The sequence below is a fragment of the Miniopterus natalensis genome, chromosome 15, assembly GCF_054644295.1.
Source record: "Miniopterus natalensis isolate mMinNat1 chromosome 15, mMinNat1.hap1, whole genome shotgun sequence".
In the NCBI taxonomy this organism is placed as follows: Eukaryota; Metazoa; Chordata; class Mammalia; order Chiroptera; family Miniopteridae; genus Miniopterus; species Miniopterus natalensis.
Window position 1 is genome coordinate 18,518,582 of NC_142095.1, and position 15,224 is coordinate 18,533,805.

General features: G+C 38.7%; 1 protein-coding gene across 1 annotated transcript in view; it reads right to left on the reverse strand.

The window, feature by feature from the left end:
* The window catches only part of KCNH8 (potassium voltage-gated channel subfamily H member 8), a 234,917-nt gene that overhangs the window by 43,804 nt on the left and 175,889 nt on the right, over positions 1-15,224 (reverse strand). The window contains exons 8-10 of the mRNA XM_016198776.2: positions 14,242-14,439; positions 3,513-3,712; positions 2,280-2,529 (exon numbers count right to left, since the gene is read on the reverse strand). Of these exons, the coding sequence (XP_016054262.2) occupies positions 2,280-2,529; positions 3,513-3,712; positions 14,242-14,439 (648 nt within the window). The remainder of the gene's footprint in view (positions 1-2,279; positions 2,530-3,512; positions 3,713-14,241; positions 14,440-15,224) is intronic.

Sequence of the window (15,224 nt, forward strand, 5' to 3'; positions counted from 1 at the left end):
ATGACCCCAGCTGCAAAAACAGTACCAACATCTTGCCAAACTTGGCATTCTAGGTAAGATTCTAGTTTATTTATCCATTCAATGAATATTTATGAAGTACTGACATATGTCCGGGATCTCAGGTTGAGCCCTGGCAAGCAGGCCCTGCTAACTGACAATGTGGTTCTCACCCTCAATAATTTTAATGTCTTGTGGATTTCTTACTGTCTAGATTTAGGGCCTAGATCTATGTTTCTTAATTACTCTGGGTTTCAGTATCCTTATTTCTAAAAGAACAGAAAGCTATCTACGGTCTGCTACAGTCTATATTTTCCAGAATTCTATTATTAATGTTTGCTAATCAGTTATTCTTTCATTGGGGAAAAAAAGTTGAGGAGATGCATTTGTGAACCATCCGGGTTAGAGCGGTAACTTAGGTTTAATTATAATTAGGCATACTAATGCCATCTGTGAAGAGTACATTTATTGGTGCTTTGTCGTTTTCTTTTAAACAACAATGAAGAAATTGGTGGGAAAACACAATTAATGAGACATGAAATGAAGGTGTATAAGGCAAACAAATTCTATCCCCGAAACAAATCCCTATGCCTGTGTCAACTGCCTCCCAGGCTTCAGATTATGGAATGCTTTCATGTATTGATTGGACAATGGAGTTATTTGAGTAAATTCTGGCTTGACGGCTGTTTGGTGATACCTCTTCCCCACAACATTATGTATTAATTCATTTTGCTGGCAGAGTGACCATGTATTAAGTATTTACAGATCAAATGTGAAGTCTTGTGCTTAAGTTTATCAAAGTCAGTATTGATTTGAATTGGCCCTATAAGACAATATTACCACAGGGAAAGCAAAACAGTTAATCTCCATTGAAATGATGTTAACCACAGGGAGAGAATATTAATAATTTATTATCTTTATTTGGGTTTAGTTCCAATAACACATACTCATGTTTAGAATGGTCATATGGAAATGGGCACTTAAATCACTTTTGACAAATACAAGGTAGAAGCACATATGTGAAAATGTTAATCATGGAAATAAAATCTACGGGAGAAATTGGGGCTAGATGCAAGAGGCAATGGATTAAATCTTTTAGCTGTAACTAGAATCTTTTAAAAATAAGAAAATCCAATTGAATTATGTATTATGAACAATGGTTATTACATAGAAGCCATCAAATTTGCACCTAGTGTGCCCTAATGTTATGGGTAATGACTTCATATTCCATTCCTGGAATTGTTGCTAGTTACCAAATTTAAAAATCCACCACAATCATGGAAGAAATCCACATATATGTTTAAAAATGGTGCATCATTTTTGCTTACATGTATAGCAAACCATAAGGTTCTGGAAAAATAAATACCGTATAGCACAGGCCCTTTCCAAAGCAGGCTATGTCAACAGGCAGGCTATGTAACTTACAGTGGTACTAAGGAAATACATGGAAAAGTATTTTATGATGAAAGTTATGTGTTTGAAGCAAATTTAGAAATAACTGTCACTTTTAATTTAGAAACACAGAATGATAGAATGACTGGCCTTTAACTTCACAAAGTTGAGAAGTGGGCAGAAAGAGTGTCAAATTTTCTTTTAAAAAACACACCCATTCTGAGCCTCACTCAAATGCTGATAATGAACTTGCCAAGCTGGCAATTAACTCTTTGAGTTGCTAATTCTATGTCTTTATATTAAGGAGTAAAACGTTTGGGGGCGAGTCAAGAATTGAGCCAAAACTTTGAAAGGCAAGCCCTACCTTTCTCCTGCTAAGAGGTAAACTGATGTCAACATGAAGCAATAAGCACATGGGTATTTCACCATTCACTAGCCTCCATCTCTTCACCTTCAATTGGGGGATAACCACACCCACTTAAAAGGGTTGCAAGGTTAAATTGGACAATGGACATAAAACACCCAGTTCATATTAGGGATCCAATAGATACTAGTTTTCTTCTTTCTTCCAAATTATAATCTGCCCTGCAGCTCACTAGCTAGAATCCAGAGATTGCAGGCTTACAGTGATTATATAGAATAACAGGCATGGCTTAGAGGCAGGAAAACTAAACATAATGATTTTCACGAGAGCTTATTCTTAAGGCATAATCATTTTTGCATCATTTCTAGCACAGACAAAACTTAATGTTCATGTTCTTCTCTGAGTTGATTCTCCACAAAAATACATATGCAGCCATAATTTTCCTAGTCTGTGGAGCATCCCCCCTTTCATCTCTTTAACCTATGCTCTAGAGGAGAATTTTATGGAGTTTTCGACTTTGACCTACCAAGAATGGCCAGCACCATGCTGTCTTTAAGAACTTCCATGGAGCCCGAGCATACAAAGTAGATGGCCTGCAAAGCATCTCCTTGACGCAGCAGATACTCCCCCGGAGCACAGAAAGAAGTTTTAATGTGTAGAGACAGGGACCTGAGGCAGCCCCGGCTGGCGCACTCAAAAAGGGACAACTGTAAGATTTCCTTGTTCAAGTGCATAGTGATGTCTGAACGCAGCTCATCTGGAAAGTCCTTCAGAAGCTGTCAGAAAAGATGAGAGAGGCAATCAAGTTGGGGTAAGTCTAGTCTAGTGTATTTACTTTGCAAGACAACAGGATGTTCTTCCCATTGTTTGACCAACCAGAGTATAGAAGAGGAAATATCTGTGTGTATAGTCCTGAGAGGTTTTCAAGGACAGTGACCTCAGGTCTGTGCTACTAAATAAGGAGCTGATAAGAAGCCTGGGGAAAGAGCATAAATTAATAAAAGACTCTGGAATGAAAGCATGTAGCTCACTGGGACTTGCTTCTCACAAAGACCCAACTCCAGGCAGAAGGTATGGGGTGTGGACCCTCTGGTGTCAAGAGTATACGAAGAGAGGAGAAACCAAATAATCACATGAAAAATGGTGATTCCTGGGTTGGTAGAATGATTGCTTGATTCACATGGTAATTTTTTTACAGTGGTGGTCTGGGGTGTTTCTGGAAGTCCACAGCTAACAACTTTGCTGAAAAACATTTTCTTTTTTTTTACTTTGTTGGTTTTAAATGCAAACATTCACTTGATTAATCTAATGCAGGGTGGAGCAAAAGTAGGTTTACAGTTGTAAGTATGTGAAACACAGTTTATTCTTGTATTATTTGTCAATTATTGTATTATTTGCTATAGGAACAACTATAAGCCTACTTTTGCCCCAACTTGTATTCCAAGATTACACCATTCAACTGCAATTAGAATTGGTTCCTCTCAAAGCAGGTTAAAAAGAATGAAAATAAGTCCACCCGATTGACCAGTGTAGCAAGTTAATATAAATCACCGGTCAAGCCAAAGTAGCATCATGGAAACATAAGCCAAAGCAGATGGAGGAAGATGGGTTGGATTTCTAGAGGGATTAAAAAAATAAAGAGATAAAGGAGTTGGTAGGTGTGGTCTTCGCTTCTGAGACCTACATGACGGCACCTTGCTTTTTACCTTAGAATGTGTGCTTTCTGCCTGAAAACGTCAACATGAGAAATGAACATTACCTCATTTGAATCTATTCCATTGTTGACTGACCAGGTTGTTTGGAAATATTCGAGCATCCTCTGCTTGAGCTGCTGGGGGAGGTGATGGACACGTATGAAATCCTTCAGATCCTTAGTCCTAGTGTGATAGAGGGACCATCTGGAGTACATCCTCTGTATGATTGCTGTCACGTTTCCAAACACCAAGGCATGCATCAAGGCTGCAGAAAACACAATATATAATGGAGGGGTATATGATGGAGGAGCTCACGCCGTAAGTCTATCTTCACAGTCTATATATCCTAAATTAGAGCAGAGTATGTTTATGTGGCCACGTTGGTACAGCTCTTTTGATATGAGCATTTTGGTGTGTTCACTTTGTCACAGGATGCATCTCCATGTAGTCATTTTGATTCCATGTGGCTTGATCAGAGTAAAAATATAAAAAGAAAACACCTTGATACTATGTAAAATAGGCCCCGTTGACCCACACTTAATGTGTTAGCTGCCATTCTGGCTATGAGAAATTTTATTCTGTACTTTATTCATGTCTGTATTGTTTTAATAGTTATGTATAGTTTAATAGCTATGATGAGGGTTTTAATGATAAAATTAACCATAAAGTTATAGTTTAATATATTTTTATTGTAATAACAAATACATTTAAAAAATAAGGCTATTGTAACCGGTTAGCCTTTATAGGAATATTAGTCTCTTCCCCAAAGCCATCATTTAAAATTAGCTTTAAGCTATTAAATATGGTATTTGCATTACTAAAGGTACTGAGAAAGTTGTTAGAATGTAACTGAGTATTTCCTCAATTACAACAAACTGCAGCTGAGATGAATATTGCTCCAACCCCCAGCCTCATCCCAGCTCCACAGTCACTATAATTTTAAGGGGGATATCAGGAAACCTGAGACCACCGAGAAACGAGTGAAGTCACAGAGAAAACCAGGCGTTCTTCTTAGTCACAGCTGTCGTCCTGAGAAGAGCTGGGTGGTACATAGATATGTGATTCCTGTGTTGATGAGGTTTCTGGGTCAGGTAGTATTTAATACCTACTTCCTCGCAGAGTCTTCCCCTTCCTGAAACCACTACCAGAGTGTGATGAGATAGAAGACTTTGTTCCCCAGAATTTGAGGGTGCGTGGGGGTGGGGGATGGGTTTTCTACTGTAAAAAAATAGAGCAGAGGGGCTTCACTTTCCAGCAGTGGCCTGCAGGGGGCAGTGGTCAGATGTCTTGAAGTCACGAAAGGTGTGCAGGGATTCGCCCTAAAGAATCATTAGCTGACTATGGAATGGCCTATGCAGACACCAGCAGAAAGCCCGGGAAGGCTTTGGAGCACCTGGGGCTGAGACCCTGGGAGATGATGTACTTACATTTACGAGCAGACCAATTCTCAGGGACATTCAGATTTTAGTCCTATCTCCATCTTGGGATGGGATTGACAGTGAGGTAAGAAGCTCAGGGGATGGGTGAAAGAATCAGTTTTAGCAGTTTTTGGTAAGCATACAAAGAAAGCAAAATAAAAACAAACAAAAACCACCCCCAAACTGAAAATTGACTAGTTTGTCTATTAGGATCTATCAAGTTGTCCCTGTACCCAAATCTCAATGTCCAAGGAGTTACGTTGAAAGTTTCTTAGCATCGCCTTGGCCAGGTGGCCCAGTTGGTTGGAGCTTTGTCCTGTACAACAAAAGGTTGTGGGTTCGATTCCCAGTCAGGGCACATACCTAGGTTGCTGGTTTGATCTCGGTTGGGGTGAGAACGGGAAGCAATTGGTTGATGTTTCTCTCTGTGTCTCTCTCTCCCTTCCTCTCTCTCTCAAAAAAAAAAAATCAATAAAAACATATTCTCGGGTGAAAATTAAAATAAAGTTTCTTAGCATCAGAATGGACACATTATGCAAATGGGTCAGCATGCTATTGTATCTATCCTGCTGCATACTGCAGGATAGAGCCAATTCAGATTCCTTTTTCCATACATTTACCAGAAATTAGTAACTACTGGCATACTAATTTCAACCTAATCTCACACTGGAATTAAAATCCGTTACCAGGTTATATATCATCATCTCTCTATGGGAAACATGGGCACTGTGTGTATAAAGTCATCCAATAATAATAAGGAAGGCCTCAATATTTTGGGAAATTAGTAGAATAGGGCTACACTTAGGATCGATATACAGGAGGCAATATAATGTTGCAGAGAAAATACAGACTTCAGAATCAGACACCCGCAGAGATGAATTCTGACTTTGGTACTTTCTAATTGTTGTGCACTGGGCAGGATACATAATTCCCATGGAGACTCAGTTCCCTTATATGTAAATGGGCATAATCGTATCTTACTCATAGAGTTATTTTAGCTTTAAAAGGTGAAAACGGTGAAAGGGATGAAAAAGTACAGATTGTCAGTTATAAAACCAGTCTCAAGGATGTGAAGTAAAGCCTGGAGAACACAGTGGATATTACTGGAATTATGTGTGGCACCAGGTGGGCACTAGATTCACTGGAGGAAACATTTTGTAAGTTATACAAATGTCTAACCACTATGCTGAACCTTACATAATATTGAATGTCAACTGCAATTAAAAAATAAATTTAAAAAGTTAATATATATATATTTAAAGTGCCTAATATTTGTGTGAAAAACAGTGGGTGATGAATTTATGTTAATTTTTATGAAAAGGGTTATCATGAATTTTTAACATGGTCAACAGAGTAAAATTTGGGGAAAAGTACTCAGATTTAAGGTTTTCGGCAAACTCTTAAATAACCAAGCGTGGCTTTTGGTGGAAATAACTTCTTGATGAAAGAAATTAAAGAAATATTCAGTAAGTGACTGCTATGTGCAAGTATAAATAAGTATATACTCTTCCTAAAATTTAAAAAATGAAATGCCTTCCAACAGGCCAAAAGTGTCCCAGGAAAAATGTATATTGCTTAACAATTTGTTGCTGAATGTTTTTTTTTGGTGAATTCTAAATAGAGTCTCATACTTCTGTATGGTTTTAGAAACACAAGAGTCTTGATGCTTAAGTATTTTATTTGGAAGCAGAGACTTCTATTTATGATAAATATTCAGTAAAGAAAAGAACTGATTCTGTTCCAAGTTGAAGAAATCAAACACCAATTTCAGGCTCCGTTAATATACTTATGAGCACAGTGCTTGGAAGCCCCGCCATCTGTAAAAATATGTAATTGTCTTTTATGGAGATTAAACTGAGTACCCAGAACAATTTTATTTCATTTATTTTAACACTGCTTTCCTTAATTATGTGTATGATTTTAACTTTGCTTTGCTTAATTATAATGTGTGTAAAGCACTTAAAGTAAAAGAAGTAATATGTTCAGATCATTTAGCATCTTAATTGTACACTATCAATAAAATGAATTACTGGATTAATTGTAGCATTCATAAGTGTTGTTGGTAAGTGCTAGTCTATGTCTGAGTCACCATAATTTCAAAGTCTCATTTCAACATAGAAAAATACTTCTAATTTAAGTAGTTGGAAAATAAAACCCCAGCTCTCACAGTTTTTCGGTTTCCAAAGTTATTATTGCCTCTCTGTCACTGCTTATCATTTTCGCATTGGCAAAGAGTGTGCGTAAGTGTCAGGCCAAATCATTCCATCTGCTAGGAAAAGTTTGACTCAAGAACTAACTTCTCTATCCAGGTCAGTCGGGAAATTGTTTCCCTTTTACTCCTGGCATATTTGATGTGTATAATTCTTAAAGTACCAGCGTAGGCCTGCTGCTGCGTCTGTGGGAGGCTCTTTTCCTTTGTGTAGGAGTTTTATATGAAATGCATTTTGTAAAGTCTCATCTTAATATCAGGTTTTTGAAGGAACCTCAGTAATTGGGATCTAAGAAGAAAGTAAACAAGTACAGCCCTATAGGACTCTCTCTCTCTTCCTTTCTCTCTCTCTCTCCCCCCCTTTCTCTGTTCCCTTCCCCCTCCTGCTTTTCCTTCCCCCCTTTTCTTCCCTTCTCCTCCCTCCCCCTCTCTCCCCACCTCTCTGGATTTGAGGCAATATTGCTCTCCTGAGGGATAACATCAGTGCTAATTTCTTTCCCCCCCCTCTTCACAAATTCTTAATTGAGGCAGAGAAAGGCAACTGACTTAACAGTGGGAAAAGTCTGGCAGATTAAGTGGTCCAAGTCAACATCACCAATAATCAGACAAACATATTACTTTGATATTACTCATTGAAAGTGGTCTCCTGACAGAAGTGAATAACCTGGATTTATTTATGAGAAAAATGGGACAAACTCAAATTGAAGGACCTTCTACAAATATCTTGTAATCTTCAAAAGTGTCTAGGTCATGGAAGTCAAGGAAAGACTAAAGAACCATTTTTCTAGGTTAAAGATACATGACAGTTCAGCGCAGTGCAGGAAACTGAGGGGATAGCTACAAAGGACATGATTCAAACAAATGGTGATATTTGGAAATGTACACTATAGAATAGATCAGGAGTTGGCAAACTATGTATGGCCCTCGTTGCTGGTTTTTTTAGCCAAATACTTGGCAGCGTCTTGGGATTCTACATTGGGACTTGTTTTCTGCTATTATGAAAGGAGACCAGAGTTCAGGCTTTGGGTAATCTTAGCTGGCCGCCCTTTCTCTCCCACCTACTCACTGCCCTGGAATTTTCCACTCCTTGCTACAAGTACACTGGATTATGGATGGCAGATGGCAGAGAAAACAGAGTGAGAACAATTTCCTAAATGGTGATTTTAAATGGCAGTGTTAAAGACATCTTAAAAACAGCCCGAATTTGTGAGCACCACAGCCCATATGGGCCCAATGAAATTATGTCAGGATAACATATATAGGATGAGTGGATGTAAGGCAAACCTTGACCATTGAGTTTCACTCTACCTCTCTCAGGGCAACAACGCCTCATTGACACTGGACATGTCCTCAGTGATGTGTTTTCTTCACTGGGAAGCTTTATCTAACCTCGGAGGTTGAGTTGATGGTCCCACTGACTGGAGCTAAGTCATTAGGTGACTCTTAGGCTGTCGTTACTAAGTATAATAAAAGAACTCTTAAAGACATGGGAAAATGTTCTCAATATATTTTGTCTGGTGGCAAAAATGACATGCATAGTTGATACAAGTATTTCGGAAAATAGAGGCATATTAGTATAAAAAGACTGAAAAGACTATCTTTTGTTGGTGGGATTATATGTAATTTTTTTATTTGTGTGTGTGTTTCTTCCAGTCTTTTAAAAACATGCATTATAAAAGAAAAAATTAAAATTAAAATGGAAAAAGAAAGAACACTGTCTCCTAAGTATCTATTTCCATTACTAAACCGTGAACTCCTAGAAGGAAAGTGTCACGCCTTCGTCATCTTTGTTTCCGCAGCATTCTGCACAGCACCTGCATAATCCAAGTGAGCTATAAATATTTATGAAACTGAAGTGAACTTCTGGTAGTTTGATAATTTCTGTAAGAAGTTTTATAATCATAAGCAATAGCGTAGACAATTTATGGTGAACGGTTCAGCCCCAAACCCATTCCTTCACCTTCATCCCATTCTCCAAAAGCAGTCTTTAAAAATTACCCATTTTAATCTCATTAGGATTATTGCCACTAACTTAGACAATATGATTTTACTTCTACTGCTTGACTTATTATTTTTAGACGATGCCTGAAAACAACCTGACATGAAAGGTGAGAACTCAGCTCACTGCTACCCACCGTCTCAGCCCACACCTGAGGGGTATGTTATTTAGCTCACCTATTATAATTTTACTGAGAAACTTGACAAATGCTAAATGTATAGCTCACTGAGATTTCTCCAAGTGAACAGACCTATGGAGTAACTGCCCCCCAGGGGAATAAACGGTATTATCAGCACCGTGGGGCCTCCTTTGTGTCCCCGTCACAGCCACTAACCCGTCTTGCACGAAAGAGAACCGCGGCTACGGGTTATACAGCGATCAGGAAGCTTTGCCTACTTTTGAACTTTCTCCAAATAACATCACACAATATGTACATTGTTGTGACTGGCTTCTCCGCTCAGCATTGAATTTGTCAGATTTACCCACGCGGTTGCAGATGTCACAGCTCGTTCATTCTCATTACCGCAGAGCAGCGATTTTCAACCGGGGCGCTGCAAGAATGTTTAAAACATGCGCTACCTGGCTATCTGGTCAGGGCCGCCGGCCTCTTTCCCCTTAGGTGGCCAAATAAAAACGTGACAGCCACCTGGGGTGAATGAATCAAAGTTATACCTTTTTTTCCCCCAGATCTGCAAAAAGAAATATTTTTTGGTGTGCCACAGAACTTTAGTAATTCGTTTATGTGGGCAATGAGATGAAAAAGGCTGAAAATCACTGCTGTATAGTACTCTATTGAATAATTATTTCATAAGTTACTCATTTATTCCCCTATTAATGAACATTTTCAGTTTGAGAGTCTTGTAATAATACTACTGTGGGTATCTATGTATATGTCTTTATATAAATGTACTTTTGTTAGATATACAGTCCGAAGTGGAATTGTAAGAGGCACAGAAAACAGGTATGCTCAGCTTTGGTAGACAGTGACGAAACTTTTGTACCCATCAACAGTGTAGGAGAAGCTAAGCTGTTCCACATCCTCTCAAACACTTAGGGTTGCCAGGGTTTTTAAGTTACGGTTCTGGTGAATGTAAATGCCATCTAATTTTGATCTGAATCTGCATGTCTCTCATGAATGTGAAGAGCACCTTTTTGCATGATTACTGTCTATGTCTATTTAGATATAGAAATCTATATTTTCTACTCTCAAAAACTTTAATTGGAAGCTATACTTCGAATATATAAATGTGTGAGGACATAATTATGCTCGTATGTGTGTACTTTTTAAGCTAGGAAAGTACATACCAGAATCTTACCAACAGTCTGATCACGTTGATGGCTGGTTATGGGCAATTCTTTCCTCCTTTGCTCAATGAAAAAAAATGCCTATAATAAATATGTAAATTTTTTTCTAATTTTTAATTTTTAATTCATATTTAAACAGTGTGTTTTTACTTCTCTCCAGTAAATTCATCAACTGCCTCAATTTGAGGGAGATAATGAGTGGGTTCACAATTATTTTGTAATTCTCTTAGTTGTCGTAGCAAACACTCGATTTTTTCCAGTGTGGATATATTAAAAATACTCATTAGGGTTGTGTTTTTTTCCCCCTCCCCTTCAAAATCCTCTGTTTTTCAATTTAAAGTATGTGAACTCCTCTTGAATTTTGCAGATTAGTTTAGTTCACTTCATTTTGATTCAGATTTACCCCTGGTGAAGTTTCAGAGTAGAACAAACAAAATCCTAGATACCATTTTATAGAACAAAAGCACAAATCTCCTTAACAGATTAGTATTTTATTGCCAACAGAGACCTTCAAAAAGGTGATGAATGTTCTCTGCCATCCCAGCCTCTCTTTAGATATTTATGTAATTTCAATTAATAAATTTTGCAAGCCCTCCTACAAAAGTGGAATCCTGTATTTAAAGTGCTTTTAAAAAGATTTTATGCATTTTGAGGTTGTCTGCTCTTTTTTTATTGATTTGTAAAAGTTCTTTATATATGATAGATAAGACATGAGTCCTTTGCCAGATGTTTGCAAATACCTTCTCCTATCCAGTGGCTTGCCTCTTCACACTCTTAATAATCTTAATAATGTCTTCTGACAAATATAAGTTCAAGTTAGCAATCTTTCTTTTATGATTAGGGCTTTTTATGTCATGTTTAAGAAACCTTTGTCAAATCCAAAGTCATAGAATTACTCTCTTATATTACCTTTTAGAAGCTTTATTGTTTTCTCTTTCACATTTAGATGAAAACTTATCTGAAGTTAATTTTACTGTACAGTTTTTAGAGTTTAATGTACATTTGACCCAGTAACATTTATTGAGAGTATCATCATTTCCCTTCGCACTGCAGTGTCACCTGTGTTATAAATAAAGTGAACATATGTGTGTGGGCCTGATTCTGCACTATCTTGTATTCCATTGGCCTATTTGTCTATTCTGCGCCAACACCATACTTTATTACTGTAGCTTTCTAATACATCTTGATATCTGTAGCACAAATCCTCCAGGTGTGTTCTTGATGATTTCCTTGACTAGTTTTAGCCCTGTATTTCTAGAAATAGCTTGTCATTGTTCAAACACACACATGAATATACACAAACACACATCTCCTGGGATTTTTATTCTGACTGCTGTGAATCTTTAAATTAATTTGGATACAATTAGTATCTTTATAATACTGAGTCCTAAAACCATCACCATTGCATATCCTTCCATTATTTTAAGCCATTAGTAAATTTTCTCACTGTTTGTAGTTTCCTATGTAGTAGTAATGCACATTTCAAAGATTAATTTCTACTCTGGTTTTTTAATCTTTTGAAATTTTATTTTATAATTATCAGTGACACCACTTACAAATGAGCACTGGTTTTACACCAGGATAATTTGTTCAATAAACATTTAACAAGTGACAAAGTGACCTTCTCTAATTATTTCCCATAACTTTAGGCCTTGTGACCAGCATAGCTTCTATTTTCAGTGAACAGCAGGTTCTCAATCATAAACTGTTACCCCTTAACAGCTTATGAGTCAGAACCACTCACAATATAGTAGGTGGATCAATAGAGAGTAAGTTCAATTATCTAACAGATTCTTCTAATGTCAAATTAGTAGGTTAAGCCTTAAGCATTTGAGTGTTTCCCAAAATTTCCATCAGGAATAGAAGAAACATGGGCAAATATTAAATAAGTATAGACTGTATGTTTGAAAAATGCTTGTCATTTCTCTAGGCTGAAAAATGGGCCATGAAGAAGAATGGCAATTACGTATGTCATAATACTGGGTCTAAAACAGCCGCCACAGGGTCTGGCACATGGTAGCTCTTCTGAAAATGAGAATTGCTGTTCTCTGCTCCCCAGGCTGTTACTGCTCTACATCAGCCAAGAGCCTGTTACAATTGCTGCAGCCCCAATGTGCTACTTCAGCAACTCTGCCACGAGCACTGCCTTTCCAAGAAATTCTTCCGACCCCTGGCCCTCGTTTCTCACTGCTTCTGAACTTCCTAACTGATTTGGCACTTAGCATTTACTGCCTGGTATTCTTAAATCTCTTTCCACATATTTCAGCCTCTTTGTTCCAAGCCGGATCACAAGCTCCTTGAGGGAAGGTTCCGCTTCATGTTTTTTTGATTTCACCACAGGCTGGATCACTCATTGCTTAAAGCAAGGAAGCTGGTAGGAACCATCCCTTATTATAAGGCTCAAAACTTGAAGCGATACCTGGGACTAAAGCCAGGAAGAGTACATAAATTAACAGGCTTTGGGGGAGATACTGTGGGACAGCAAATACTAACAGAACACTGGTCTAAGAAGAATGCTTACTTGATCTAGGTAGACATCCACATCTCCTACTACTCCACGGCAGCAGCCTGACAGCTCAGTCATTTCCCATTTATGTATTTAAAGACAGAGGTAAGTATTATTCTGGGTCCACACCTTGCTCTGTTACTTACTGGCTGTAAAGCATTGGGAAAGTTACTTTATTTCTCCAGGCTTTAGGGTTATCATCTGAAAAATGTGGATAATATGAGAATCAATGATACTAAATATTTCAACAGAGGGAATCTACTGTCGAGAGTTGGTTTCCCTGGCATGGGGAGGGTGACTGAGCAAAATGAGAGTAGAGAGGAAACGTGGCTGTAATAACTGCAGGAAGGAGCCTCTGCCCTTGGGGCTGGGTAAACAAAGGCAAGAATGGGGTTATCAAAGCATAGAAGCCCAGGGGAAGAGCTGTGAGGAGCCACAAGGAGCCAGGGCTCTGATTTTGGATGTGGGGGCACCCCCAGCAGATGCAGGGGGCTCCAAGAAGGCCCAATGACACTGGGGGTGTCTGAAAAGACTGAAGGCTGGAACCATTCGCTGCTGATTGAGGCGGCCTGCCACCGACAGAAGTTACATCATACATATCACAGTCAGGGAGCCCCTTCTCCCTTCCTCCGGCTTTTCAGTCTCTCTCTGGTGCCCCCAATTGGCAGAAGTAACTGAAATTGGCTGGCAAAGAAAAATGAGCTCTGCAGAGCCCAAAGCAGGGTACAGGAGGTGTATTCGGACTTCAGACACCATAGTATAGCAGCTTGTCTATTCGACAAATGGGATGATAATGGTGCTAAACCCTTCGATTTACCGTAAGAACCACTTAGAGTATTGTTACTGAATCATTTAGCACAGAGAATAGAGCATAGAGCAATTAATTCATGTTAACTATTTACTATGATTGTATTGATGTTTTTCGTTGTTTTATTTTTAACTAAGTGATCTATCAAACATTCTTAACTTACTATATTAGCATTAATAACATTTGACAAGACGGACCTCTTTGGGACTATAACATGGAGTTTTAAGCATATACCTGCAATTTAGACTCACATCATTCACAAACACTAAGGGTAAATAGTATGGCGAGTAAACAAAGTGCCTGCCCTTTAGAAACCCACCATCAGGTAAATGGTTCCCTCTTCATCTGTGCAGAAAATGGAATTCTTCGACATCACAGACTTTCATTGCTAATCTTTATGTATGTGACGATGTTTGTCACTGATCCCTTAAATAGTGCTTTTGGACTCTTCCAGTGTAAACCAATATATCTCTATTATGTTTTAGGAGAGAGCAACAGTTTGGTGGACACTCGTTCCTCCTCTTGGTATAAAAGAAGAATCTCCCTTACCACCAATCAGCATGGTGCAGATGGAGAAGATCTTTTCTGCATCGGTATTAGCAGAGACGTTCCCAAACCCAACGCTGGTGAGGCTGCTGAGGGTGAAGTACAGCGCTGCGATGTAGGCACTCCGGATGGACGGGCCCCCCAGGGTGTTGTTGCCGTAGTAGGGAGACTCCAGCCTCTTCCCCAGCTCGTGGAGCCAGCCTGTGGCAGGAGAAAGAGTGAGAACCTAAGCCCCCACAGGTAAGGCCCGGTATTAACACGTGGTGCTAATGATAAGGAACGTTTAGGGGAGGTCCAAATTTGTTTAGGGGAAAGAAGGGAGTTAAAAGGAAAAGGCAAGGATTATATTGCATTGCTTTAGCAGCAAAAATATCACTTTTATGCAACTGTTTTGTATAATACACATAGCAGAGAAACAGGCATTCAAGAGCCGATCCATGGTCAAAGCTAAACAGGCGACTGTAATGCAAGGAACTACCTGTGGAGACTGCAAACAGCATTGCTACTCTCAGTAACTGTGCTGTATATCTCAGTGGTAAAGCTCATTTCTCAATTAGAATTTTAAGAAACAAAACAGCCAAGTACAGATTTTTTCCCATTGTTTTGTTGAATTTATTGGGGTGACATTGGTTAATGAAATCATACAGGTTTGAAGTGTACAACTCAATAAAACATCATCTGCACACTGTGTCCTGTGCTCACCACCCAAAGGCAAGTCTCCTTCTGTCCCCATTTATCCCTCCCCTGCCCACTTCCACCTTTCCCCATCCCCTTGCCCCCCTTCCCTCCAGCCATCAACGTACTTCTGTCTGTGTCTATGTGTCATATATATTATATATATATATAATATATAATATATATTTAATCCCTCACCTTTTTTCACCTGGCCCTCCAACCGCCCTCCCCTCTGACAGCTGTCAGTCCGTTCTGTGTATCTATGCTTCTGTTTCTATTTTGTGTGTTAAATTATTTTGTTGATTAGATTC